This window comes from Schistocerca cancellata, chromosome 9, assembly GCF_023864275.1.
Source record: "Schistocerca cancellata isolate TAMUIC-IGC-003103 chromosome 9, iqSchCanc2.1, whole genome shotgun sequence".
In the NCBI taxonomy this organism is placed as follows: Eukaryota; Metazoa; Arthropoda; class Insecta; order Orthoptera; family Acrididae; genus Schistocerca; species Schistocerca cancellata.
The window spans coordinates 388,324,235-388,350,145 of record NC_064634.1 but is presented as its reverse complement, the minus strand read 5'-3'; the positions used below and the strand labels follow the sequence as shown (position 1 = coordinate 388,350,145).

The 25,911-nt window shown below is 44.3% G+C and overlaps 1 protein-coding gene across 1 annotated transcript in view; it reads right to left on the bottom strand.

Moving 5' to 3' along the window:
• LOC126101614 (vanin-like protein 3) overlaps positions 1–25,911 on the bottom strand; it is a 160,831-nt gene that overhangs the window by 51,662 nt on the left and 83,258 nt on the right. The window contains exons 3-4 of the mRNA XM_049912296.1: positions 20,098–20,268; positions 15,179–15,316 (exon numbers count right to left, since the gene is read on the bottom strand). Coding sequence (XP_049768253.1) covers positions 15,179–15,316; positions 20,098–20,268 — 309 coding nt within the window. The remainder of the gene's footprint in view (positions 1–15,178; positions 15,317–20,097; positions 20,269–25,911) is intronic.

Genomic DNA, 25,911 nt, shown 5'->3' with positions numbered 1-25,911 from the left:
ATAATTCTCGTTAGTAGTTACATGCCCAGCTGCGAGTGAACAGGTTTAGAAACGCAATTTGTCTGCTGAGCTGAGCGATCGCGCGAGTTCAGGACTACCTTCGTGACGTACGCGCCGCGGCCTGTCTTTCTCGTGGGCCTCGATATCCAGGTTGGGTGAACTTAGCATCATCCCCGACCGAGGCGCTGGCAGCGACTAATGGCTGCTCCGAGCCGCCCTTCGCTGCTTCACCTCGGCTTCTCTGATCGCAAAAAGCCCAGCTAGAAACCAAGCCACATTTTCGATTTCTTATCATCGACCCTCCCCTTTTCCTACAATAATTCATATACTAGATTTGCAAAACGTGACTTTCGCACGATGCGTCACTGGCAAGTGACACAGTTCGATGAAACTCGGACCGTAGATAGAAAGAACTGCTACAGTATAGCACAGAAAGTAACTGAAAGAAAGGTGCCATGAGACAAACAGAAATGACAAGTAAAGTCACCACGATTTCTGATTATGCCGTGGACATTACAAAACGTGGCACATACACTACTGGCCATAAAATTTGCTACACCACGAAGATGGCGTGCTACAGCGAGGAAGAAGATGCTGTGATATGCTAATGATTAGCTTTTCAGAGCATTCACACAAGGTTGGCGCCGGTGGCGACACCTACAACGTGCTGACATGAGGAAAGTTTCCAACCGATTTCTCATACACAAACAGCAGTTGACCGGCGTTACCTGGAGAAATGTTGTTGTGATGCCTCGTGTAAGGAGAAGAAATGCGTACCATCACGTTTCCGACTTTGATAAAGGTCCGATTGTAGCCTATCGCGATTGCGGTTTATCGTATCGCGACATTGCTGCTCGCGTTGGTCGAGATCCATTGACTGTTAGCAGAATATGGAATCGGTGGGTTCAGGAGGGTAATACGGAACGCCGTGCTGGATCCCAACGGCTCCGTATCACTAGCAGTCGAGATGACACGCATCTTATCCGCATGGCTCTAACGGATCGTGCAGCCACGTCTCGATCCGTGAGTCAACAGATGTGGGCGTTTATAAGACAACAAACATCTGCACGAACAGTTCGACGACGTTTGCAGCAGCATGGGCTATCAGCTCGGAGACCGTCGCTGCGGTTACCCTTGACGCTGCATCACAGACAGGAGCGCCTGCGATGGTGTATTCAACGACGAACCTGGGTGCACGAATGGCAAAACGTAATTTTTTCGGATGAATCCAGGTTCTGTTTATAGCATCATGATGGTCGCATCCGTGTTTGGCGACATCGCGATGCACGAACATTGGAAGCATGTATTCGTCATCGCCATACTGGCGTATCACCCGGCGTGATGGTATGGGGTGCCATTGGTTACACGTCTCGGTCACCTCTTGTTCGCACTGACGGCACTTTGAACAGTGGACGTTACATTTCAGATGTGTTACGACCCGTGGCTCTACCCTTCATTCGACCCCTGCGAAACCCTACATTTCAGCAGGATAATGCACGACCGTATGTTGCAGGTCCTGTACGGGCCTTTCTGGATACAGAAAATGTTCGACTGCTGACTCCAGATCTCTCACCAATTGAAAACGTCTGGCCAATAGTGGCCGATCAACTGGCTCGTCACAATACGCCAGTCACTACTCTTGATGAACTGTGGTATCGTGTTGACGCTGCATTGGCAGCTGTACCTGTACACGCCATCCAAGCTCTGTTTGACTTAATGCCCAGGCGTATAAAGGCCGTTATTACGGCCAGAGGTGGTTGTTCTGGGAACTGATTTCTCAGGATCTATGCACCCAAATTGCGTGAAAAAGTAATCACATGTCAGTTCTAGTGTAATATATTTGTCCAATGAATACCCATTTATCATCTGCATTTCTTCTTGGTGTAGCAATTTAAATGGCCAGTAGTGTAGTTCGTAATACGGTATGTGATCATCATGGGCGGTAATACCTGCCCCGCAAGATACTCCCTCGTTAGCCATAACTTTGGTAGGAGGTTCTTTTCGAAGGCGGTCCTTGGTACACATGGACGTGCTGCAATGTCGCCTGCCCAACGGTTCCCACGCACGCTCGATGGGATTTAAGCTGGGGGAACGGGCAAACCAGTACATTCGCCGAATATTCTCTCGTTCCAAGAGCTCCTTCACATTCACTGTTTGATGTGGTAGCTCACTGTTATCCATAAAAATGAGGTCAGGACCGAGTGCACCACTGAAAAGAAGCACACGGGGAAGGAGAACAGTGTCAGAATAACGTTGACCTGTGAGTCCACCGTGATGTTTTGGAGGTCAGTAGGCCCGTGCATCATTATGCCTCCTCAGACGTGGACTGCCGAAACGGTTCGATAACGCTCGACGAACCCTCATATGCACACGTAATACATCCAGGAACATAGTCGAACATGATCATTTTGTTGATCCAGGTGTCATGGTGTGGAGAGGCACGGGTGTACTAACCTCCAGATCTCCGAAGATGGTGCAATCATCGATCAACGTTGTTATGACACTGTACTTTTTCCCAGTGTGCGTCTTTCCAGTGGTGCGTTCGCCTCTGACTTGACTTTTATGGATGACAGTACGCGACCACATCGAACACGGCAGATGGAGGAGTTCTTCGAACAAAAGGATATTTGGTTAATGGACTGGTCTGCCCCCCTCCCCCCCTCCCCCCCCTTAAATCCCATGGAGCACGTGTGGGGAGCGTCGGGAGTCGTATTGCAGGACGTCCACATGCACCGACGACCATCCAGCCATTGTCAATCATGGTGTTGTAGGAATGGAACGCCCTACCACAAGAAACCCATTGTGCTGGTCACACACCCAATTAAAAGTCACATCCCCCCAACGGGCCATCCTGAATTGCGGTGACTTCCGTATTATTATTGCCTTCGAATAAAAGTGTCATTTCTGTCTCATCGATTATTTCTTTGAGCTACCTTCTATACTGTAGCAGTTCTTTCTATGTACGAGTGGGATCCAAGTTTCATCGAGCTATGTTTTATGTGGCAGTGACTCGTCATACTAAAGTTATTTTCGTCTATCACCTTACTACTTCTGTCTTGGAATCCTTCTAAATCAATACTTTCCCTCTGAAAATACCTCTTTGTGCTGCTACTTCTTCCGCTTCCATGTTCTGTGTTTTTAATCTCTTACCACTTCTCGGATCAAGTTTTTTGTTAATTTCTTTTCCCACAAAAAACCATAAGATATTTCATGCCAGCCTATTGTCATTCATCTGTACAGATGTCCAAAAAGTAACAATCTTCTCTTTTTTTCTTCTTTATTCGTTATGCCCAGTTAAAGGGCAAGTTTGATCTTGTTAGTCTGGTCTAACAGCTTCCTTTTCTTATTCTCTCCCCAAAATCACTTCAGGCGTTCGCAGCATTGTTTCTTGCGTTCTTCTGTCCACTATTTTCGTCTGATATTTTTAGCTTCCTCTGCGAATGTGTGATCCGTAACTAGGATTTAAATGACTTGGTGTCCTCTGATGGTATCTTCTGTGGTGTCATTTCTAGTCCGGCTTATATCCTCGAACCAAATTATTTTGACCTTTTTCGAATTTATCATATTAAATAATTTTTTCATTAACCTAGTGTTGTCCATTCTACGGACGTGACAATTCAACTTCAACAGTTTTCTATCTACCCAATCAGTGAACTTGTCTGTTGCTCTGTATGTGGAGCTTTTCTTTTAAATCAGATGCCGTTTACTCTATGAAACCATAATTTGGTCTAAGAAATTCCTTTCTAATTGCATCAGTTTTTTAGTGGGCTCCTACAGATGTAGTTTGTGAGGCGTACAATATTTCAGGAACAAAGCTGCCTTATAATGTCGAAGTTTTGCACTACGGGTTATCATTCATCACAATTACTCCATGTTATTCTGTGCGCTTTTTTAAGTTTTCTAGCTGTTTGTAAATTGGCGTTACTGTATAGTCCAGATGACTTCTCCGAGATACTTAAAAGAAGACACACATGAATTTATCCCACACTGTAGCGGAGTTTCTATGATACTTTGATCTAAGTTTTCCATCAAATGAGTCTCCTCATACAATATTTTTGATTCTGTCTTGCGTCACTTCTCTATGGCTTACTTGATTTCTTCATTAGTCATATGAAGGTAGATTGTCAGCAAGAGTTTGGCACTCCATTTTGATTCCCTGTCCCGAGGTCGCCATATTTGTACCCCTTCCTTCATCCTCTGATAACTTTGCCTAACACCATGTTAAACAGAGCAGGGAGAAGCCACTTACTCAATGAGCTCCTTCTCTTTCCTTTTGTTTTTGCTATTTTATATAGTTTGTTGGATTTCGTCGTTGATTCTTAATTTTCAGAGCTCTATGTTTCTTATTAGACTTAAATTTTTCCTTAAAATTCTTTTCTATAATGTTTATGATTTGTCCAATTTGTAATTGAGTGCTAGGCATTCACTTGCGTAGAGGCATTCTGATTTCACTACCATGTTGTAATGCATTGCCTTTCAGTTCTTGATATGCCTTTTCCATTGTTAATATTTTTTTGTTGCTGCTTTCACTACCATGCTGAAACGCTTTGATTTTGCACTTCTTGATATGCCTTTTTCATTGTTAATAGTTTTATTGCTGCATATATCCCTCTCATTTTGTGCATCCTTTCAATTTTGGACATGTTGCTAGCCCATTTTCTTGAGTTAAAGGTTGATTCAAATGAAGTGCAATAAGATTCCTAAAAGTTTTACTATCGACTTGCCAGTGGTCACTTCTTGTAACGCGAGGATTACTGTTGCCAGCGCTTAGAAGCCTGCTGTTGCATCACAGCAAAGGAAGCTGTGTAAGAGGAAAGATGGCCACTTCATTATTTAAACAGCAGTCTTTGATACATTTTTGAGTAATGAAGCTGTTAAACCTGTGTACAGACATGACGAAGTTAACTGTCAACCTCTTCGTCTTGTTAATGTCCGTCTTCATCTCACAGGTTTTCGTTTATTCTTCAACTCATCTGCTTTTTACTTTTGGATATAATATTTTAACGTGACGACACACTGTTGTTTATTGACCAGAGCGTCCAAGCAATCTTCGCTGTTAACCAGATCCTCTTTCTTCTTACTTTTTTGGGACTATAAAGTATTATTTATGAATAATTTGATTAATAGCTATTTTGTTGGAAATACTGGCTACCCAGCATTTTACGAAAGGAATAGTCGGGACTGACGCTGGGCTCGGCTGTCGACACATCATTGGTCTGACAGGGAGGTGCAGGATGGGCATGGCGCGTCCAGATGGTGTGTGTCCAGGCGTGAGTCGTCCCATCTCTATGATTGTGGGGGCACTGGGCTTTTCACCTGCTGCACAGTTAAAGGTGAGCAATTAGTACTTGTTTCCGGAAACACCACCACTGTGAGAGTGCCCGACAACGTGTTGCTGAAAAGTCCTATGGATCGTGACAGCGTTGCGATAAATATAAATTCAGCAGAACCCTCGGCAGTTCAGTGATGGACAAATTGGGATCAGCAATACCATGCTGAACAACGTCCTTGCTACGCAGAAATTGGAAATTTGTGGTAAGGTCTTATGGGGCCAACTGCAGAGGTCATCGGTCCCTAAGCTTACACACTACTTAACCTAACTTAAATCAACCTACGCTATGGACAACACACACACCCATGCACGACGGGGGGAGCCGCACGGACCGTGACAAAGCGCGCTATGCAGTGCTGAAACGATCATCCTACCGTGCACTGCCTTTTTCCGCATGTCGCTGTTCACAGAGATTAGTACAGGTATTGGGAAGCTCCAGTCGGGAAGCTCTAAGCGTGGGAAAGACCTCGCGTCATCTGATAGACAGCAGTACACGTTGGTACATGCCGATGACAGCACTACAGCACTTCGAAACTGAAGCTCACCGGCAAATTAATAGTCATCTAGTGTTTACTTTGGAGCTCTGTAGGTGGTGTAGGAGTGGTTCTAGGCTGTCATGTGACCCTCCCCCGCTGACGGATGTCATGCTAGTGAAGTATTGACTATGTGTCAGTGGGATGTATGGAGTAGGGGAAGTAAGATGGATCGACGTGATGACGTCACAGACTGGCAGAAAGGAGTCGTCGTGTTTGTATGTGCGCAGTGAGGAAGTTGTCGGATTTGTTGGCACATATATGCGGATTGTCCGCCGTGTCTCGAACGCCACGTAAAACAGCGTAAAAGCACTGGTTGTAAGGAGCTCTCAACCACAGGGGCCGAAGACGAGTGTCACTCCATATCAGTGAAAGCAATGACCGGGAGAGCGGTGAGATGACCACAAGCCCCGCCATATCCCATCCAATGATGTCATTGGCACAGGGTGACATGACGGTGTGTCGTCTCCGATTGACCCGTCTAGAACCAGAACGAGGAACTTTGCCTCTGGTTTACTGCAGTAGGCCGGCCGAAGTGGCCGTGCGGTTAAAGGCGCTGCAGTCTGGAACCGCAAGACCGCTACGGTCGCAGGTTCGAATCCTGCCTCGGGCATGGATGTTTGTGATGTTCTTAGGTTAGTTAGGTTTAACTAGTTCTAAGTTCTAGGGGACTAATAACCTCGGCAGTTGAGTCCCATAGTGCTGAGAGCCATTTTTTGTTTACTGCAGTAGAACGGAAGATTAAGCTTGTTATCACAATCTCTTTCATATCAGCTTTCAAACTGCTGTTCTTCTATACTACGAGTCATTACGCAGCAACACCAGTACGGTAAAAAGAAAGCAGCAGGAAGTGCAGAATTTTGTGCGTGGGGCACTGCCGGTGACGTCACAGCAGCCTCCGCGGCAGACCGTGGCTAATAGCACTCCCCTCTCGTAGGCGAGTTCCCTAAACACTTTATGGACTACGAGCGTCACACTAACACTATTTCCGGTCCTCCTCCGCCAGTCTGAAGTCAATTACGCCCGCTATTCTTGGCTTATAAAGAGGTTGCCTGGAACGAAAATACGCAGGCAGTCATCCTGCGGCTTCCGTCAGTTTCACGGCACAAAACCAGACCAGAAAACTTCAGTCAGAAGAAATTCAACAGCAGGACACAAACAAGAAGAATTTTACGGACGTGTCCGCTGAATTAAATTGGTAATGTATGCACGCTATTTGATCAAAAGTATCCAGATATGCAATGCGGAACTGACCACTAGATTTCAACGAGAGGCGGTCCCGCCAATGTAAAAGGGGCGGGGAATGTTACGTAACAGCTGAAGAGGTCGGTCAGAAGAGCTCGTTAACGTCGAACATGGGTTCCTCAATATATGCCACCCGAGTAACAAATCTATCAGGGAACCTTCAACCCTTGTAAAGTAGTCCAGGTCATTCGTGGCGATGTGACTGTGAAGTGCAATCGCGAAAGAACAATCAGAGCTAAACGAAGACCAGGTACGCTTTATGTACCGACTGACACGAACCGTCGAGCATTGCGGAAGTGCTTGTAAAAAATAACTTGAACTCCTGAATATTAGACTCCCGCCAGCAGTCCAGCTGGCACAGTAACTGCTCAATGGTCGAGCAGCTACCCACATTCCTGTAAATGTCAAGCGACGCTTGAGGTGGTGAAAAAGACAGACGTCGCTGGACTATGGATGACTGGAAACGAATGATTTGGGGTGATGAATCTCCCTTTGCTATGTGGCAATCCGATGGAAAAGTTTGAGTTTGGCGGATACCCGGAGAACGTTACCTGCCATATGTGTAGCGCCAGCAGTGAGGTAAAGGGGAGATGGTGTTACGGTAAGGAAGTGCACTTCGTGGTTAGCGTGTAGTTGTCTTCTTGGGCTTAAAGAAAATGCAAACGCTAAATGTGGAAGGATATGTTTTGTGTTAGCAGAAGAGCCAACACCGTGTTACGAGTGGAGGCCGAAGTGCACGCGTTTTAGCTCACGCAGGCTAGCGCGAGGAGGGAAGAACTATACTGACGTGAGGTCTGGAACATGACAAGGAATGAGAATTCAGAAAGCGGACATAATTAGTTTGTTACTTAACTTTAATCCATTAATGATGAACGTCGCTCTTGACGGTACACGAGTCACAATATTATCTGTTCAGAAGACATTCTTGAAGATAGTACTTATAGTAACTGAATATGGCGCCCTGCTATAGCTGAAGGCTATGCTAAACTGTCGTCTCTGCAATTGCTAGCAAAGTCGGCTGTACAACTGGGGCGAGTGTTAGGGAGTCTCTCTAGACTAGACCTGCCGTGTGGCGGCGCTCGGTCTGCAATCACTGATAGTGGCGACACGCGGGTCCGACGTATAGCCTACTAACGGACCGCGGCCGATTTAAAGGCTACCACCTAGCAAGTGTGGTGTCTGGCGGTGACACCACAATATGAACACGGCTAAAGATGGAAAGATGTGAACACATTTTGCAGTGTTGTTAACTGTGTACAGTAGAGGTACACTTCGGAGACGATATAACTTCAATAAAGATAACAATACCAGCAGCTGTATTTGAATCCAATGTCGTTTATTTTTTCCAACACTTGCTACCAGTTTCTTCCAAATGGCGTCATCTTCAGGCCCCAAACATAACCTGCCATCTGCAACGGTTTTCAGGTGCAATGAACAGAATGATCAAACCGTGCTGAGCTTGTTATCGCCAGGAAAGGTACGGAATCCACTTAATTTCGTCCTGTTGCATACGATTCTGTAGAATGAGATTTTCACTCTGCAGCGGAGTGTGCGCTGATAAGAAACTTCCTGGCAGATTAAAACTGTGTGCCGGACCGAGACTCGAACTCGGGACCTGTTGCCTTTCGCTGGCAAGTGCTCTACCATCTGAGCTACCCAAGCACCACTGACGCCCCGTCCCCACAGCTTCATTTCTGCCAGTACCTCGTCTCCTATTTTCCAAACTTTACAGAAGCTCTTCTGCGAAAGGCAACAGGTCCCGAGTTCGAGTCTCGGACCGGCACACAGTTTTAATCTGGCGGGAAGTTTCACATCAGCGCGCACACTCCGTTGCAAAGTGAAAATCTCATTTTGGAACCATCTCCCAGGCTGTGGCTAAGCCATGTCTCCACAATGTCCTTTCTTTCAGGAGTGCTAGTTCTGCAAGGCTCGCAAGAGAGCTTCTGTAAAGTTTGGAAAGTAGGAGACGAAGTCCTGGCAGAAGTGAAGCTGTGAGGACGGGGGTGAGTCGTGCTTGGTTAGCTTAGATAGTAGGTTACGATTCTGTACATTGCACATGAAAACAGTTATGGATGGCAGTTTATACTTGCGGCCTGAAGATGAAACCATTTGGCGTCGAAACTGGTAGCAGGTGATAAAAAGTATAAACGACGTTAAAAATTATAAACGACGTTGGATTCAAATACAGCCGCTAGTTTTGTTAACATTATTCAAAAACTTCGTGTCCGGCTGCAGACCCACTTTTCTTGATGGGCTACCAGAGTCAACTGTATCAGTCTGACAAGGTGTCCTTTTCTACAACAGTATTTGTGAGGCGATGATTAGTGGACAATAATATTCCTGAAATGGATTAGTCTGCCCAGAGTGCTGATCTGAACCCAATGGAAGACCTTTCGAATGAGTTAGGACGTGGACCCCAGCGCCCAACTTGACTACCTTCTCTGGTTTAGGTTCTTGAGGAAGAATGTGCTGCTACACCTCTCCAGACATTCAGACACCTCGTTATAAGTGTCCTCAGGAGAACTGAAGCCACCACAAACGCGAAGTGCGGACACACCCCTTATTAATGTCCACTAAACTTTTGCTCAGGTAGCGTATATGTAAGGATATTTATAGGTGTAGCCTTAACTGAAGCTGGGAGGGTGGCTTGGGAGTCGCAAACACCCTTATGCAATGAATGCCAAATAATTGACCCCCAGTGCCACAGATCTGTAGATAGGACACATTTCGAAACATAGAAATGTACCAGAAAAAAATGTGGCGGATACTACCGGCACGAACCCTTCGTTACAAAAGACCTCATCACCGAATGAGGGTGTCACTGGCTCCTCACACCAAGAACCATTAGTGCCACTTCGTTACTTGTACAGCCTGTGTACTACACAATGCAATGCAAATCGGACTCAGACCTAGACTACCGTGTAAATTTTAAGCACAGAATATTTCAAACTAAAACAAAATTCCAAGTACAGAAAATGGGTACAGGACTGCCTCGATACAACAGGCAGACCTTTAAAGTTTTCCGGACTTGTACCAGGTGATCGGAGAAAGGGGAAGATAAAGAGAAACAAGAGCTGCATCGTACCCACCGAATGGCCATGAATCATCAAAGGAATGCATTTAAAGAGGATTTTATCTTTTTTAGCAGGTCAACAGATCACCTCATCTTCTGGTAAAGATCTTTGCTTTGCGAAACAGGAAAAAACGTGAGGTTTCTTTTTGTTAAGTTTTTAAAAAGTGAATTTTGGTTTATTTAGTTTGGAATGGATTTTAGTTTGTTCTCAAGGGATAATTCTGTTTCCAAAATTGTTTTAATTTTGAGAAAGACTTTGTGGGTGCAATGTTTTTACTTCTCTACAAGTTAGATTTGGGTAACACTCTAGGGATTCAAGAAGATTTTAAGAAAAGTTCTAGCAGAATTTAATTTTCAAGATAAATTTTATTCGCTTAAAAAATGTGTTTCGTAGAAGATTCATGTTATCAAATGGTAGTGAAGCTAAACTGGAGAAGGTCAAATTAAAAGAAAATAAATGGATTATTCGCTAAGAGCGTGTGCAAGATTCCGTTCCTGCTGTCGAACACGGCTTTAACGCGTCAGGAAATTTCGAAACGGTCCTCAGTTTGCTGCCAAGTGAAAAATTCAGTCTCGAATATAAAATGAGTTCAGTTAATTGTGTGAGAAATCTCCCATTGGCTGCAACACATCTTCATTGTGAGCAAAATACACTAAAAAGAAAGAAGATACACCAAGAAAGAATTATCAAAGTGGGATGGAAATCGATAGACAAACAAATATTTACAGTTTCAGAAAACTGGATGATTCATTCAAGAGAAAGATATTCACAAGTTGAGCAAGTCAGTAACGTGTTGTCAATCTCTGGCCTGTATGCAAACAATTATTCAGTTTGGCATTGTCAGATGTCCCACTGAGAGACATCGTGCCAAAGTCTGTCTAATTGGTACGTTAGATAGTCAAGATACAGAGCTGGTTGGAAGGCCCTACCCATGAGGCAAAAATCGTTCTCAACTGGGGAGAGATCCGGCGACGTTGCTGGCCAAGCTAGCGTTTGGTAGTCACAAAGACAAGCAGCAGAAACTCTCATCCTGGTTGCGGAGGATGTAAGTTGGAATGTGTTTTAAGGCAAATGAATTATTTTTCGGGTCAGTTATAGTGTGCCCAGCAGTTGCACACTTCATCACCTGCTTGCTGAATGCTCCTTGACAAATATGATGTCTAATTACGTCATTTCCTTTTAACTAATGAATGCGGGTGACATTTTTAAAACATATTATGTTACTTTCAGGTAACATTTGAAGAAAATCGATAATAAAATATTATTTTAGCGTTTTTAGGACTAACAAATTATATTCGTCTTGATTTTCGAACCGTTATATTCTGAGGAAGACAATCAACATTACTCAGTACACTACTCAGTACAGTAAAGTAAAAGTACTCGTCAGGGTTTACTTTTATTAGCTCCATTCGCACCACGTGGAAAGACCGCTGTTTACGAATGAAGCGTGTTTCCGCAGGAAATGCACATAAACGTTTTGGACTTCTACAAAATTAATTCCGTGAATAGAATTAACCTGACCATGTGACCAAAATTTTCTTACTTTTGTTTTCAATAAGTCGTCATAGTAAGGTAGCCACTGTTCCAGATTTTTTTCATCGCCCTAATTACCGGTAAGCAGAGATGACAGTTGCCGGTTGCTGGGAGCGAGTGCTGACTGTCTCGAAATAAATATAAATTATCAGTTTAAAAAGAAAACTGCGTGGTATTGTAAATATATAACATTTGTATCTGGACAGAACAAAATTTTGCTACGTGCGGCTGAGACACAGAGTACAATGTCGAAATATACCGGCTGGGAAAGAGTTATGTACGTTGCCCTCTGAGGCGGTAGCTGTAAAACGTAGCTCTGCAACATTTGATGGAAGATGGTTCAAATGGCTCTAAGCACTATGGGACTTAACATCTGAGGTCATCAGACCCCTAGACACAATTACTTAAACCTAACTAGCCTAAGGACATCACACACATCCATGCCCGAGGCAGGATTCGAACCTGCGACCGTGGCAGCAGCGCGGTTCCGGACTGAAGCGCCTAGAACCGCTCGGCCACAGCGGCCAGATTGATGGAAGAGAAAAAAACCACTGGAGTATGTAAATACTCAAATAGACCGTCAGTGGCGGGATCCTAACAGCGCAGGGTCCGAAAGACTACCACGTGGTACGTGCGCAATGTGGATAAACCGCCTCCGGTGAGACCCGGGTTAGGATACCTCAAAATGACCATATACGCTATCTAATCAAAGGTATCCAGGCAGCTCTGTGTAATGCGAAAGTGACTGCTAAATATCACATGAGGCGGACCCGCCAGTATATAAAAGGAGGCTGGGAGTGTTGCAGTGTCTATGACGCAAACGTGCCATCCATCACCACTGTCATTCAGAACAGAACTCAATCATTTTACGACAAAACAGAAAAGTCACCAGCCCACCTCATTTCATCACTAGATTAATTACGAAAATCCAAGGAACATAACCTCTCGTCATTTCAGAGCACAAAAAACGACACCAAATCTCACACTAAACATAGCACAATAACACATTTGCAAGGACACTTACACATGTTAGTAAACACTTTCACTTCGCATCCCCTATCGTAGACAGAAGGCGTTAGGAAAAATCCACCGTACCTTCAGTAAAACAATAAACTGGTAGCCAAGATCGAAGGAATTCGTTTTATTCCATGATTACCAGTTTTGGCGAAACTAAAGCCGCCAACATCCGATCTTAGGACACATACAAGTTACAACATCAAGGCAAACAATGGTGATATTAATAGTTGCCTATAACACGCAGGCATTACAAAATTGTCGTAAGTAGCACACAGGCGTCCAAGAGAGATGACATTATAAATGTTAAGCGTATCCATCACATATAAGCGCAAGCTAGGTACTGTCCTAAGATCCGATGATGGCGGCTTTAGTTTCACCATAACCGGTAATCATGGAATAAAAATAATTCCTGCGATCTTGGCTACCAGTTTATTGTTTTCCAAGCACCTAGATCACTCCCACATGAGCACAATGTGCTCCCTGGAAAGTACCTTCAGTAAATATGGGCTTCTAAACGCACTCATGCAAGCAGCTGAGCAGTGGCAGTAGAGAAGCAGTAACTGTACAGTGGGTCGGTTAGAAGAACTCAGTGACTTAGAAAGTAGACTAGTTAATGTCATGTAAATAACGAATCAATCCAGGATATTTAAACCCTTCTATAACTGTCCACGCCTACAACTGTTGCTGATGTGATACGGTAAAAGTAGCATCTGTCATCTGTGAGGAATGGTTTGTGGACAACAACATTTCTGAAATGGACTGGCCTTCGCAGAGTCCCAACAAGAACCGAATGGAACATCTTTGGGATGAGTCAGAACGTCAGCTTCGCTTCAGACCCCAGCGTCGAACTTCATTACATTCTCTGGTCATGCCTCCACTGATATTCATATACTTCTTTGAAAATGACCACAGGAAAGTTCAAGCCAGTTGAAGGCGCCATGAAGATGACGTGTGGACACAGTCTACGCTACTGGCCATTAAAATTGCTACACCAAGAAGAAATGCAGATGATAAACGGATATTCATTTGACAAATATTTTATACTAGAACTGACATGTGATTACATTTTCACGCAATTTGATTTGGGAGCATAGATCCTGAGAAATCAGTACCCAGAACAACCAACTCTGGCCGTAATAACGGCCTTGATACGCCTGAGCACTGAGTCAAACAGAGCTTAGATGGCATGTACATGTACAGCTGCCCATGCAGCTTCAACGCGATACCACAGTTCATCAAGAGTAGTGACTGGCGTATTGTGACGAGCCAGTTGCTCGGCCACCATTGACCAGACGTTTTCAATTGGTGAGAGATCTGGAGAATGTGTTGGCCAGGGTTTCTGTATCCAGAAAGGCCCGTACAGGACCTGCAACATGCGGTCGTGCATGTAGGGTTTCGCAATGATCGAATGAAGGGTAGAGCCACGGGTCGTAACACATCTGAAATGTAACGTCCACTGTTCAAAGTGCCGTCAATGCGAACAAGAGGTGGCCGAGACCTGTAACCAATGGCACCCCATACCATCACGCCGGGTGATACGCCAGGTTGGCGATGACGAATACACGCTTCCGATGTGCGTTCACTGCGATGTCACCAAACACGGATGCGACCATCATGATACCGTAAACAGAACCTGGATGCATCCGACAAAATGACGTTTTGCCATTCGTGCACCCAGGTTCGTCGTTGAGTACACCATCGCAGGCGCTCCTGTCTGTGATGCAGCGTCAAGTGTAGCCGCAGGCATGGTCTCCGAGCTAATAGCCCATGCTTCTGCAAACGTCGTCGAACTGTTCGTGCAGATGGTTGTTGTCTTGCAAAAATCCCCATCTGTTGACTCAGGGATCGAGACGTGGCTGAATGATCCGTTACAGCCATGCGGATAAGATGCCTGTCATCTCGACTGCTAGTGATACGAGGCCGTTGGGATCCAGCACGGCGTTCCGTATTACCCTCCTGAACCCACCGATTCCATATTCTGCTAACAGTCATTGGATCTCGAGCAGCAATGTCGCGATACGATAAACTGCAATCGCGATAGGCTACAATCCGACCTTTATCAAAGTCGGAAACGTGATGATGCGCATTTCTCCTCCTTACACGAGGCATCACAACAACGTTTCACCAGGCAACGCCGGTCAACTGCTGTTTGTGTATGAGAAATAGGTTGGAAACTTTCCTCATGCCAGCACGTTGAAGGAGTCGCCACCGGCGCCAACCTTGTGTGAATTCTCTGAAAAACTAATCATTTGCATATCACAGCATCTTCTTCCTGTCGGTTAAATTTCGCGTCTGTAGCACATCATCTTCGTGGTGTAGCAATTTTAATGGCCAGTAGTGTATATTAATGTCCACTAATACGTGTCCGATACTTTTGGTTAGATATATACGTCTGAGGATAACATTTACTTGGACTCTGTTACAAACAAAAAGCGTGGCTTTACCTGGGCAGCGCTGTCATCATCGCATGGGTTGTTCTGCGGCTCTGGGATTGGCGTCAGCACTTTTCGCAGCTGCTCGCGTGTCGGCGGCAGGTTCATCGAAGTCAGCCCGCACTCCGGGAACACGATGATGTCTGCGCTCTGGAACCACAACACCACGTAGGCTGGCCAGTTGATAACTGATAATTTTGAAATATGCTACTGGGCAATACGAATGAGTTTTTGAGATGTGTATGAAAAGTTGCCAAAGTGTCTTCATCGTTATACTGTTACTTTTGTATATCATCCTTACCTGCTTACCAGTTTGTTGAAAAGTAACAGCATATACGGGTCCTGCATCCTCAGAGAACTCAATCTACGAGTATTAATAAGAAATGCGACACGACACGTCAGAATAACTGTTGTGCAGTTTCATTTTTGACTTCGTTTTCTAAAATAGTCGGGAAAGTAATGCACTGATTATTAGTGCCCCACTTAATTAGAAAAAAAGTTACGTGGTTCATTGTTATTTCGGTTCCACTCACATTTAACATTCACTCACTAAATATTTCTATCCTTAAATAGCAAACTGTCGGCAGTTAGTATTTTTTACGATCCACCAAAGGCGTTTGATTGAACGTAGCCATGATACTCTTCTTTCAAAAGCTTGAATTTAATGACATTAATGGTATTACGAACAACTGATTTGAATCGAACCAGAAAAAAAAAACAATGTAAATAGCGGTACAGAATAATTCGAAAGGCTGGAAGAAAAGAAAATTTTGTTAGTGGGAAGGAATCACGAATGGAACTCCACATCGTTCAGTTTTGGTTCTCTCCTACTATGAGGGTGAGTCAAATGAAAACCTTAAATATTTTTTTAAATATTATTTATTGTGCAGAAGTGGTATAAAGCTGTATCACTTTTCAATATAATCTCCCTAACGCTCAATGCAAGTCCTCCAGCGCTTACAAAGTGCGTAAATTCCTTTAGAAAAAAATTCTTTTGGTAGTCCGTGCAACCATTCACGCACTGCATGGCGTACCTCTTCATCAGAAAGGAACTTCTTTCCTCCCATTGCGTCATTCAGTGTCACTCGGCGTTTTTCCTTCACTATGGCTTCAACTGCTGCAATGATCTGTGGAGTCACAACTCGTTGTGCCTGACCTGGACGAGGAGCAACTTCCGGTGAAGTCACACCATTTGCGAATTTCCTACTCCATTCGTAGACTTGCTGTTCTGACAAACATGCATCTCCGTACTGAACCTTCATTCGTCGATGAATTTCAATAGGTATCACTACGCAAAAGCCCAATAACAGAACGCTGTTCTTCTCTGGTGCAAGTGGGGCGGCCATCTTTATACTGATACTGCGACGGTATGTGTGCATCTGCACTATGCTGCCACCTATAGGCCATTCTGCACGCTTTTTGTAGCACGCTTACCAACTTACAGGATAACAGCGCGAAATTTCGATTTGTTATTACAAATTTAAGGTTTACATTTGACTCACCCTCGTATTTATATGTGATGGTTACTTTCCACTTAACAGACACTAAGCAGGTAAATTTATGCAGTTTAAGGAAATACTATAATTATGGCAATTGTAGAAATAACAACAGAATAAATTTTTAACAGTTTTCAAAAAATTAGAAGTGGTTCTCTATGAATGGGCTCTCCCTTAATTTCAGGAAAAGACTGTGAATTCAGTTTTGTACAATAAACAAAATAATATGAATGTGCTACGTGGGAAGTCAACTGGCACCACTCCAGAAAATGTTCAGACAGTGAAGGATCTGTTTCTGCAAGATTGCAGACAGACCATCCAAGACCTCAGCATCATCTTGCGCATAAGTTGTGGTACATGTGAATGTATTCTGCCGGAAGAATTGAACATGAGAAGGGTTGCGGCGAAGTTTATTCTGCGACTGCTTCAAGACGGTCAGAAGCAACATCATTTGGACTTCTGTAGGGAACTTAAACAACTGCTTCGAGACGATCCAAACTCTCTTTCAGAAGTTGCAACCGGTGATGCAAGTCGTGTTTATGGCTATAACCCTGAGACCATCAGCAATCGTCACATTGGAGGAGTTGTTCTTTCCTTCAACCGAAGCAAGCTCATTTCCGTGTCCGGTCAGCATTTCCAAAAAATGGCAGCTGCGATAGCTTTGTCATTCGTAGACATCTTGTTGTTCAGGAGGGGCCATATAAGTAGGTGCCTTGGATCTTCTTCAGCCCCGCAGTCGCAAAAGGTGTCAGCGCTCGCTGGAAGGAATCCCCATCTCTTCAGGTTAGTCTTGCATAGGGGGACGCCCACTCTTAGGCGGTTTAGGGACCTCCATACAGGTTATTGTAGGTTTGCGCCAGGAGCTAGTTCTTCTTTTGGTGAGACGTCTACGGGCAGTGAGCTCTTCCATGTAGCGAGACGGATTGCCTCTGGTGCTCCCTCCAGTGGTGCAGTCCTAGCAAGGAAACTCCTGTGGGATTTAAGACGGGCTCTTGCTGCCTGATGACCATAAAGAGGATGTCGGCGGTCATTCTCCTGCTTTGTTCTCTCATTGTCTGCAGCAGTGGCCCTTCGGATAGAGTAATATTAAATCACTGTTTATCTCTCTATTTTCCTTATACAGGGCATTTGTTTCAACTTGAGGCAACTATTTATCTCGAAAAAGACGCATTGTATGGAAAAAAACGTCCTACGTGAAAAGTTAATACTAGTGATGTAGTCATCTGTCTCTACTACAAATGGCCACCTCTCTCTCTCCTGCGTGGGCGGGGTCAACATGGTTGGGTTGGGTTCTTTGGGGAAGGAGACCAGACAACGAGGTCATCGGTCTCATCGGATTAGGGAAGCAAATCGGCCGTGCCCTTTCAAAGGAACCATCCCGGCATTTGCCTGGAGCGATTTAGGGAAATCACGGAAAACCTAAATCAGGATCGCCGGACGCAGGATTGAACCGTCGTCCTCCCGAATGCGAGTCAACATGGTATTTTCAAACGGGAACACCCCATTTTTATTGAATATTCAGATTCTGCGCCAAAGATACGTACGGTCTACTCAAACCATTGTTTTCCATTCGTCGTAGATGGCCCGGTAATTCACAAATATCAAGGGTGCCCTGTTTTGCAATTAAGAACTGACGGATTTGATTCTACAATTCATTTACGATGTACATGTAAAGCTTTGTGTTCTAACGGTTGATACTGATGTTCAGACGTTACTTGAGTGTTACAAATGTGATTGTACAGTACAAGTAATTTGGCCAGACACTATTTCTGGCCATATGTTACTTGTACGGTAAAGCAGTTTTCTGCTCCCTGCGGGATTGATTGTAGTAAGTCCCCAAATCATTGGAATGCTTGATTCTGGTGGCCGCCCTCAGATCCCGTCTGCAGGACTGACTGATTTCGGTGAGTATTTCTATCCAACTGGCGTAACTCTCGCGTTGGCCACTACGCGCTACCGGCGGAATATAAACCCCTGCCATTGTAATAACGTAAAATACCCATGAATTGATAGTAACAGGCGCACCTGCCATGGATACTCACCGAAATCAAGCATCCCAATGGTGAGAGAAGACTCACCGATATGTAGTATCCCGATAGGAAACTATTACATCCACGTCGTTGTTCCTGGATCAAGCTGAAAGTAGTTTCTAAACAGACATTGAAACAGCTAACCATATTGTACTGTACAATCAAATTTGTTACACTAGAGTAAACTTCGAACGTAAACAGGAACCGTAAGAACACGAAGGTTTACATTTACATCGTAAGTGAAATGTAGAATCAGATGCGTCGGTTCTCAATTGCAAAAACAGACACACTTGACATTTATCAATTACAGTGCCGCCTACCACAAAGGGAAAACAATGGTGTGAGTAAACCGCGGGTATTTTGGTTGGTGTAGAGTCAGACTATGCAAGAAAAATGGAGGTGGGGAGAGGGTTCCCATTTGCAAATACAAAGTTGACCCCACCCACACAGGAAGGGTAGTTAGGAGGTGGCCAGTATATTGACGGGATTCTTCGTAAACAGTTCACCCTCCTTGTCAGACAGTAAGTAAAGACTTTTGTCGCGATGTTCTAAGATGCGTGAGGGAGGATGCAATAGTAAAACGTCCACGAACATCTGAGTTCTCCTCCACGACAGTGCAGACACAATGTCCTCTTAACTAATATTAACTTTTCATGTACAACATTTTTTTCTGAAGAAGCGCCATTTTCGAGATATTTTGCTGTCTCAAGTTAAAACACACATCCTGTATATTGACGGTATTGCTCGTACAGAGTTCACCCTAATGATCAGACAGTAAATAAAGAGTTCTACCGTGATTTTCTTAGACGCATGAGGGAGGATGCGAGGGGAAAACGTCCATGAACGGCTGAGTACTCCGCAACGGCGATGCACAGTCGTACACAGCCTATTCAGGATTTTTCTTACTAAGAACAAGATGGCAGTTGTTTCCCACCCGTTGTGGCCCAGAAGATTTAGTTCCCGTGTGACGGCTTCTTCTCCTCACGATCGAGATAAAGGAGTGAAGGTTCGGTACAGTGGAGGAGATTCGAATGGAATCGGAGGGGGCACCAAACATCTGAACAGGGTGTGAAGAACGTCAGGACCGTTGTGTTCACCCTCCAAGAAGGTGGCCGTACAGAAAAGCTCGGGATATGACGTAATAATTTTAATTAATTCATTTCGAGAATTTTTGATAACCATCTCGTACAGTCGATTCCTCACGCAGGTTCTTGCTTTCTCCGTCCTGGTCTAGCTCTGGATGCTAGGAAGCAGGAAGGTTTGGACTCAATGAAGAGGTCGTTAAGAGGTGGAGCAGTGGCTCGGATTTGCGCGACATGGTGAAGGCAAACGTCCGCGCCTTTCCTTAGACATTTGCCGTGAGCTACGTAGGGAAATATCAGTCCAGCCACGAGCCGAGACTCACCTGGTCGCGGGCCTGACGCATGAAGCGGATGTAGCGCTCGCAGTTGGCGCCAATCACGAGCTGAGGGTCTTCCTTGGTGGGGTCTCCCAGCGCGGGGTACTCCACCACCGCGGCCACGTACTGCTTGCGCCGGTCACCTCCCTGCGACTCCTCGTCTCCCGCTGGGTATGCCTGCAGCAGCGAGAACACTCGTTAACTTCCAGAACAGCAGACAGCGTGCACACAGCAAACTTCCCTTCTCGGGCCTGTGTGAACAGCAAAGTTAATGAATGTGCAACTGCTCGCTCGCCGAAAGATCTGTACCTCAGGACTGGAAAGTTGGACAGGTCACACTAATACACTAATACACCAAGCGAGGCGTCATTTGGTATTTACCGGCGTGATGTGTGGCTTATGAGCAGCCGTTTGACCATGAAATCCAAATTTTCTCACCTCCCGCCTAACTGTCATAGTAGTCGCAGTGGGTCCTGACGCAGTTTGGAATTCCTGTGTGATGGTCTGGATAGATGTCTGCCTATTACACATTACGACCGTCTTCAACTGTCGGCGGTCTCTGTCAGTCAACAACTCACGCTTTTGTGCTGTACGTGTCCCTTCACGTTTCCTCTTCAATATCACATCGGAAACAGTGGACCTAGGGATGTTTAGAAGTGTGAAAATCTCTCGTGCATACGTATGACACAAATGACACCCAATCGCCTGATCACGTTCGAAGTCCGTTGAGTTCCACGGAGCGCTCCATTCTGCTCTCTCACGATGTCTAATGACTACTGAAGTCGCTTATACGGAGTACCTGGCAGTAGGTGCCATCACAATGAACCTAATATGAAACACATTTTTTTTGGGGGGTGCTCGGGTACTTTTGACCACATAGTGTATCATATAAGCAGGAAAGATTCACGACGTTCCTTGGAAGAGAAGGTAAATTTGAGTGACATACCCATAATTTTAATGAAGTGCTATAAACTCGAGGTAATAACTGAGCCATTAATTTTGTTATCACTTCAGGTTGAAAAACTGACAGCGTCCAAAAGTGAGGATGCAGCGAAGCCATCAGCTTCTGACTTTTCGCTCCGCTGTCACCACGCCTGTCTCCTTCGCCTTCGCAATCTTTGCTGTGGCTAGTCGATTTCTGCCGCAGCCTCAGTCCCATATCGATCGTAATCTCCAAGTCCGTCACGTACATTAGAATTTTTCAATCTTTGTTTGAAGTCTACTTTTGTTACAGCAAATAACAGCAATGAAAAACAAGAATGTTGTTTATTTCAGAAACAGGTTATTTTGAGCGGTTTCAACACTCAGGTTAAACTGGAGACGAAAAGAACCGGTGTAACCGAAAACCGATAGCTTCAGTGATAACCATCATCGCTACTTGCCTGTAGACAACGGCTTTGTCAGTGAACAATCTTGTAATGCTGCTGCATCTGACAAATTGTGTGTGTATGTTGAGAACATCGTAGGTCCTATTACGAACCCTTGTGTCATAACTGATGTTACTTTCGTTCCTGCAGAACCTTTTTGGTGAATGTACAAAATTCCTCTTTCTCCACGTCTCAAAGAATCAGCACTGATTCAGGAAAAAATAAAAAATACTCGTGCCAAACACGACTTGCCCTCTTCATACCTGACATCTTGCAGATAATGGATGCGGATGAACAAGTAAATTCTGTCTTCTTAGAGTTCCTGAACGAGTTCGACACTGACTCGGCTACTGACCAAAATGTGTTGAGTACACCGCTCTCCCGGCCGTTGTCAATTTTCGCGAGCGGAGCTGGTACGTCTCAATGAAGTAGCTCCTCAGTTGGTCTGGCTGAGTGCACCCCGCTTGCCAACAGCGCTCGGCAGATCAGGACGCTGACCCATCCCAGTGCTAGCAGAGCCTCACAGCGCTTAACGTCGATGATCTGACAGAAACCGGCGTTACCACCGCGGCATAGGCATTGGCGGGATCATTACACCTGTCGATAAATGAAAAATCAGTACCTATACAATGCCGTCTAAAAGTACACCGGGCTTGCGTCAGGCCTTTCATGTACTATGCCTGCCCTGTTTGGGACACAGCAGCCAAAACACACCTGAGGGAGCTACAATGACAGCAAAATAACGTATTCAGGCGACACTTCGCGTTCCACGGAACGTTCCCGCCCATTACTTAAACAAAGCAGCGAAGGATCAACGACTACTCCAAAGGTGGAGCACGCAAAAAAATTATATGACAAGCCGAGAAACTTCAATAAACTCTTACGAGGGAACCTCCCCATCGCACCCCCCTCAGATTTAGTTATAAGTTGGCACAATGGATAGGCCTTGAAGAACTGAACACAGATCAATCGAGAAAACAGGAAGAAGTTGTGTGGAACTATGAAAAAAATAAGCAAAATATATAAACTGAGTAGTCGATGCGCAACATAAGCAACATCACAGGCACTTCTGAGCGCAGCAGCGCCGTGGTCCCGTGGTTAGAGTGAACGGCCTTGGTTCAATTCTACCCTTGAGTGAAAAGTTTGATTTTCAATTTTCAGACAATTATCAAAGTTCAGGTACTCACACATAATCAACTTCGCTCTCCAAAACTCCAGGACATGTTCAGATTTGCTTGGACATATGCAGGATTTGACGGTCTACGCACGGAAAAATTTGAAAACGTTAAAAACATATGTTTTGGCAGAACACAGGGAAAACAGTGCGACTGTGAAACTGTTGCATTCATTTGTTGCAATTTATGTGACAAACTCTTATGTTTTCATCACTTTTTTGGGAGTGATTATCACATCCACAATAAAATCTAAATTGGGCAAGGTAGAAGAATCTTTTTACTCATTCGCCAAGTGTACAAGTTAGGTGGGTCGACAACATATTCCTGTCATGTGACGCACATACCGTCAACAGTGTCGCATAGAATATATCAGACGTGTTTTCCTGTGGAGGAATCGGTTGACCTATGACCCTGCGATCAAATGTTTTCCCATTGGAGAGGCACGTCCTTTCGTCTACTAATCGCACGGTTTTGCGGTGCGGTCGCAAAACACATACACTAAACTTATTACAGTGAACAGAGACGTCAATGAACGAACGGCAGATCATAACTTTGCGAAAATAAAGAAAGAAAAATTTTCGCTGAAGGGAAGACTTGAACCATGGACCTCTCGTACCGCACTTGCTCACACTATCCACGGGACCACGGCGCTTTTTAGCTCACGCTTTCCTGTGATATTGCATCTCTTGCAGATGGACTACTCAGTTTGTATATTTTGCTTATTTTTTTCATAGTTCCACACAGCTTCTTCCTGTTTTCTCGATTGATCTGTGTTCAGTTTTTCAAGGCCTATCCACTGTGCCAACTTATAACTAAATCTGATGGGGATGCGATGAGGAGGTTCCCTTGTTAGTAGATGGTCTTGAATGGAGAAATGAAAATGTTCAGGCTGAAAGGGGGACATACGTGAAAACGACCAAAATTGTGAAATGTTTTTTTATTGTATCTTCGTTTACTACATAGTATTGAAATTTCAATTCCTGAATATTACGTTCCAATTACACTTCAATGTGTAATAAAAATAATAGTTAACAAAAGCTTGCACAGGGTCGCCCCCTTTATAGTTCTGTATTTCCTCATATTATTTATTCCTGCATTGTTTTCTTCCAGTTTTGTGCCGTCACAATGAGGGAAATATTTCGATGTTTGCCAGATTCATAAATTCTACAGAAGTGTGTGCATGAAAAAATCAAAATCCTAATGAAAGTTACCACTGTGTGACAGGAAAACCATGCCCCAAGACAACTTTTCTTTCCACATCTGCTGAGGAAATTGCAGCGTATGATGCTTGTCTAGTTTTTACATGTGTTGATCTTGGCAGATTTTGGACTCTACAGAGGCTAGGATTTGATCCAGGAGCTTTTACACTGTCGATACTGAAGGAAATCGGCAACAGGAGAATTGATGTAGCTGACATTATTGTTACTCTGTTTGAAAATCAGGTTAACCTAAGAGGACAAGCAAAGAAAAGAGCGCTTGAGGATGAAGAGGAGATAACATATGGTTTGCACCAGATCGCCCAGATGAGGTAAGACCTAATACAAACCCTGTCAAATTTTTTGATTTAGGTTTTCCGCAACTTACTTTACATACCTTTTCCTTAAAAACCACTGAAATCATAGTATTTAAATTTTGTCATTTAAATTTGCCGTGCAGTTAGTCATTACTATAGTGAATCATTCTGTGGAGGAAATTTTCATTTACTATAATACTAAGACATTTATGTAACAGGGAAGTCCTAAGATTTGGTATATTTTTTTCATATAAATTTACAGAGCTGCAAAAATCTAGCAAAAGAAGACATAAATATTCTGTTCCACAGATATTTGTAGTAATTGTAAATTTTGTTTTTTATAGACGCAATCACATATTTATGACACAGTCATAACCGGTTTCGGCCATACAATGACCATCTTCAGGTTCTAAGGGCGGCATACACTGAACACAGGTTCATGCGTTGTCAAACGTTGACAACGCATGAACCTGTGTTCAGTGTATGCCGCCTTTAGAATCTGAAGATGGTCATTGTATGGCCGAAACCGGTTATGACTGTGTCATAAACATGTGATTGCGTCTATAAACAAACAAAAAATTTTTTTCAAAATGATCAATCACGCACTCCATAGAGAAAATGTCGTTTTTCCAAAATTTGTAATAATGGTATTGAGTGGTGCTGTCAGATTAATATTCATATTTTAGGTCACGATCTCCGTGTCACTCAGCACTACATTTGGTATGTATGCTTTATGACTTTTTTACGTGAGCAAATTGTGGGCACAATGTTCATATAACTGCATTTGCAGCCTGTAGGAAACTTATACCCGAAGGGCCATAGTGGAAGCGATGGAGAACAGGGAGAAAGATGTACCTGCAGAAGGACTTTAGGCTGTACCACTCCACTGTTCCCTCTTAGGGTTGGAGCAGGAGGGTGCCAGTTCGCAAAAACATTTTGCCTGGGCCTGGTGACAGACAGTCGCGAAGGCGGCCAGTTGGCGTAAAATGGGTGGCCGAAGCTGTTTAAGAGAGACTGTTGTAATCTGAACTTTTGTGCAAATGGTGGGACGGTCATAAGACTACAAGCGTTCTCATGTTAGGAGCTGGAACGATGTGAACAGAGAGGCTGGTGCATGTGTTTAGTGTAGACACGACTGTAGCTCGCCTTGCACCAGGAAATTGCCAGGTTTTCTTAGCGAGCAGCAAAAACATATATTTCATGTTTATGACTGTATGGGAAGCTTAACAGCCTTCTTTCAAAAATTGGAAATGGTTGACCTGGTAAGATTAGATTTCTCCGTAAATGACGGACTGTGTGGTCCTGTCTAGGTAGACGTTTTTACTGAAACATGTCATGCTTACTGTAATAACGACGCCTCCCTAGTCTAAAATCTTATTTTTTCAGACAAGAGAGATTTGGAGTCGCTGATTGGCTCCTCTTAGGATATGCAAAGTAGAGGCTTGCTCCTCCAATGTGGGAACCCCCATGCTGTGTCTGGATTGGCTACCAGGCCAGCAGAGCAGTCAACAGGGGAGATTCAGTGAGTGGATAGTATGATTGGTTTGTACACTGTGGAGGATTTTTTTTCCTGCTCATTCGGCTGCCGTATCGAGGCTTGGCGGAAAGTGATAGTGATTCTTTGCCTCATTCATCTGGTCCTCCCCTGATGGAGAACTGCCCTAGTGGGTGAGACTTGTGGCCTGCAACTTGTGGTGGACTAAGAGCCAGTGGCATTTTCCAACTGTACCAACAGTGGAACTGTATATCATGTCGGACATATCGT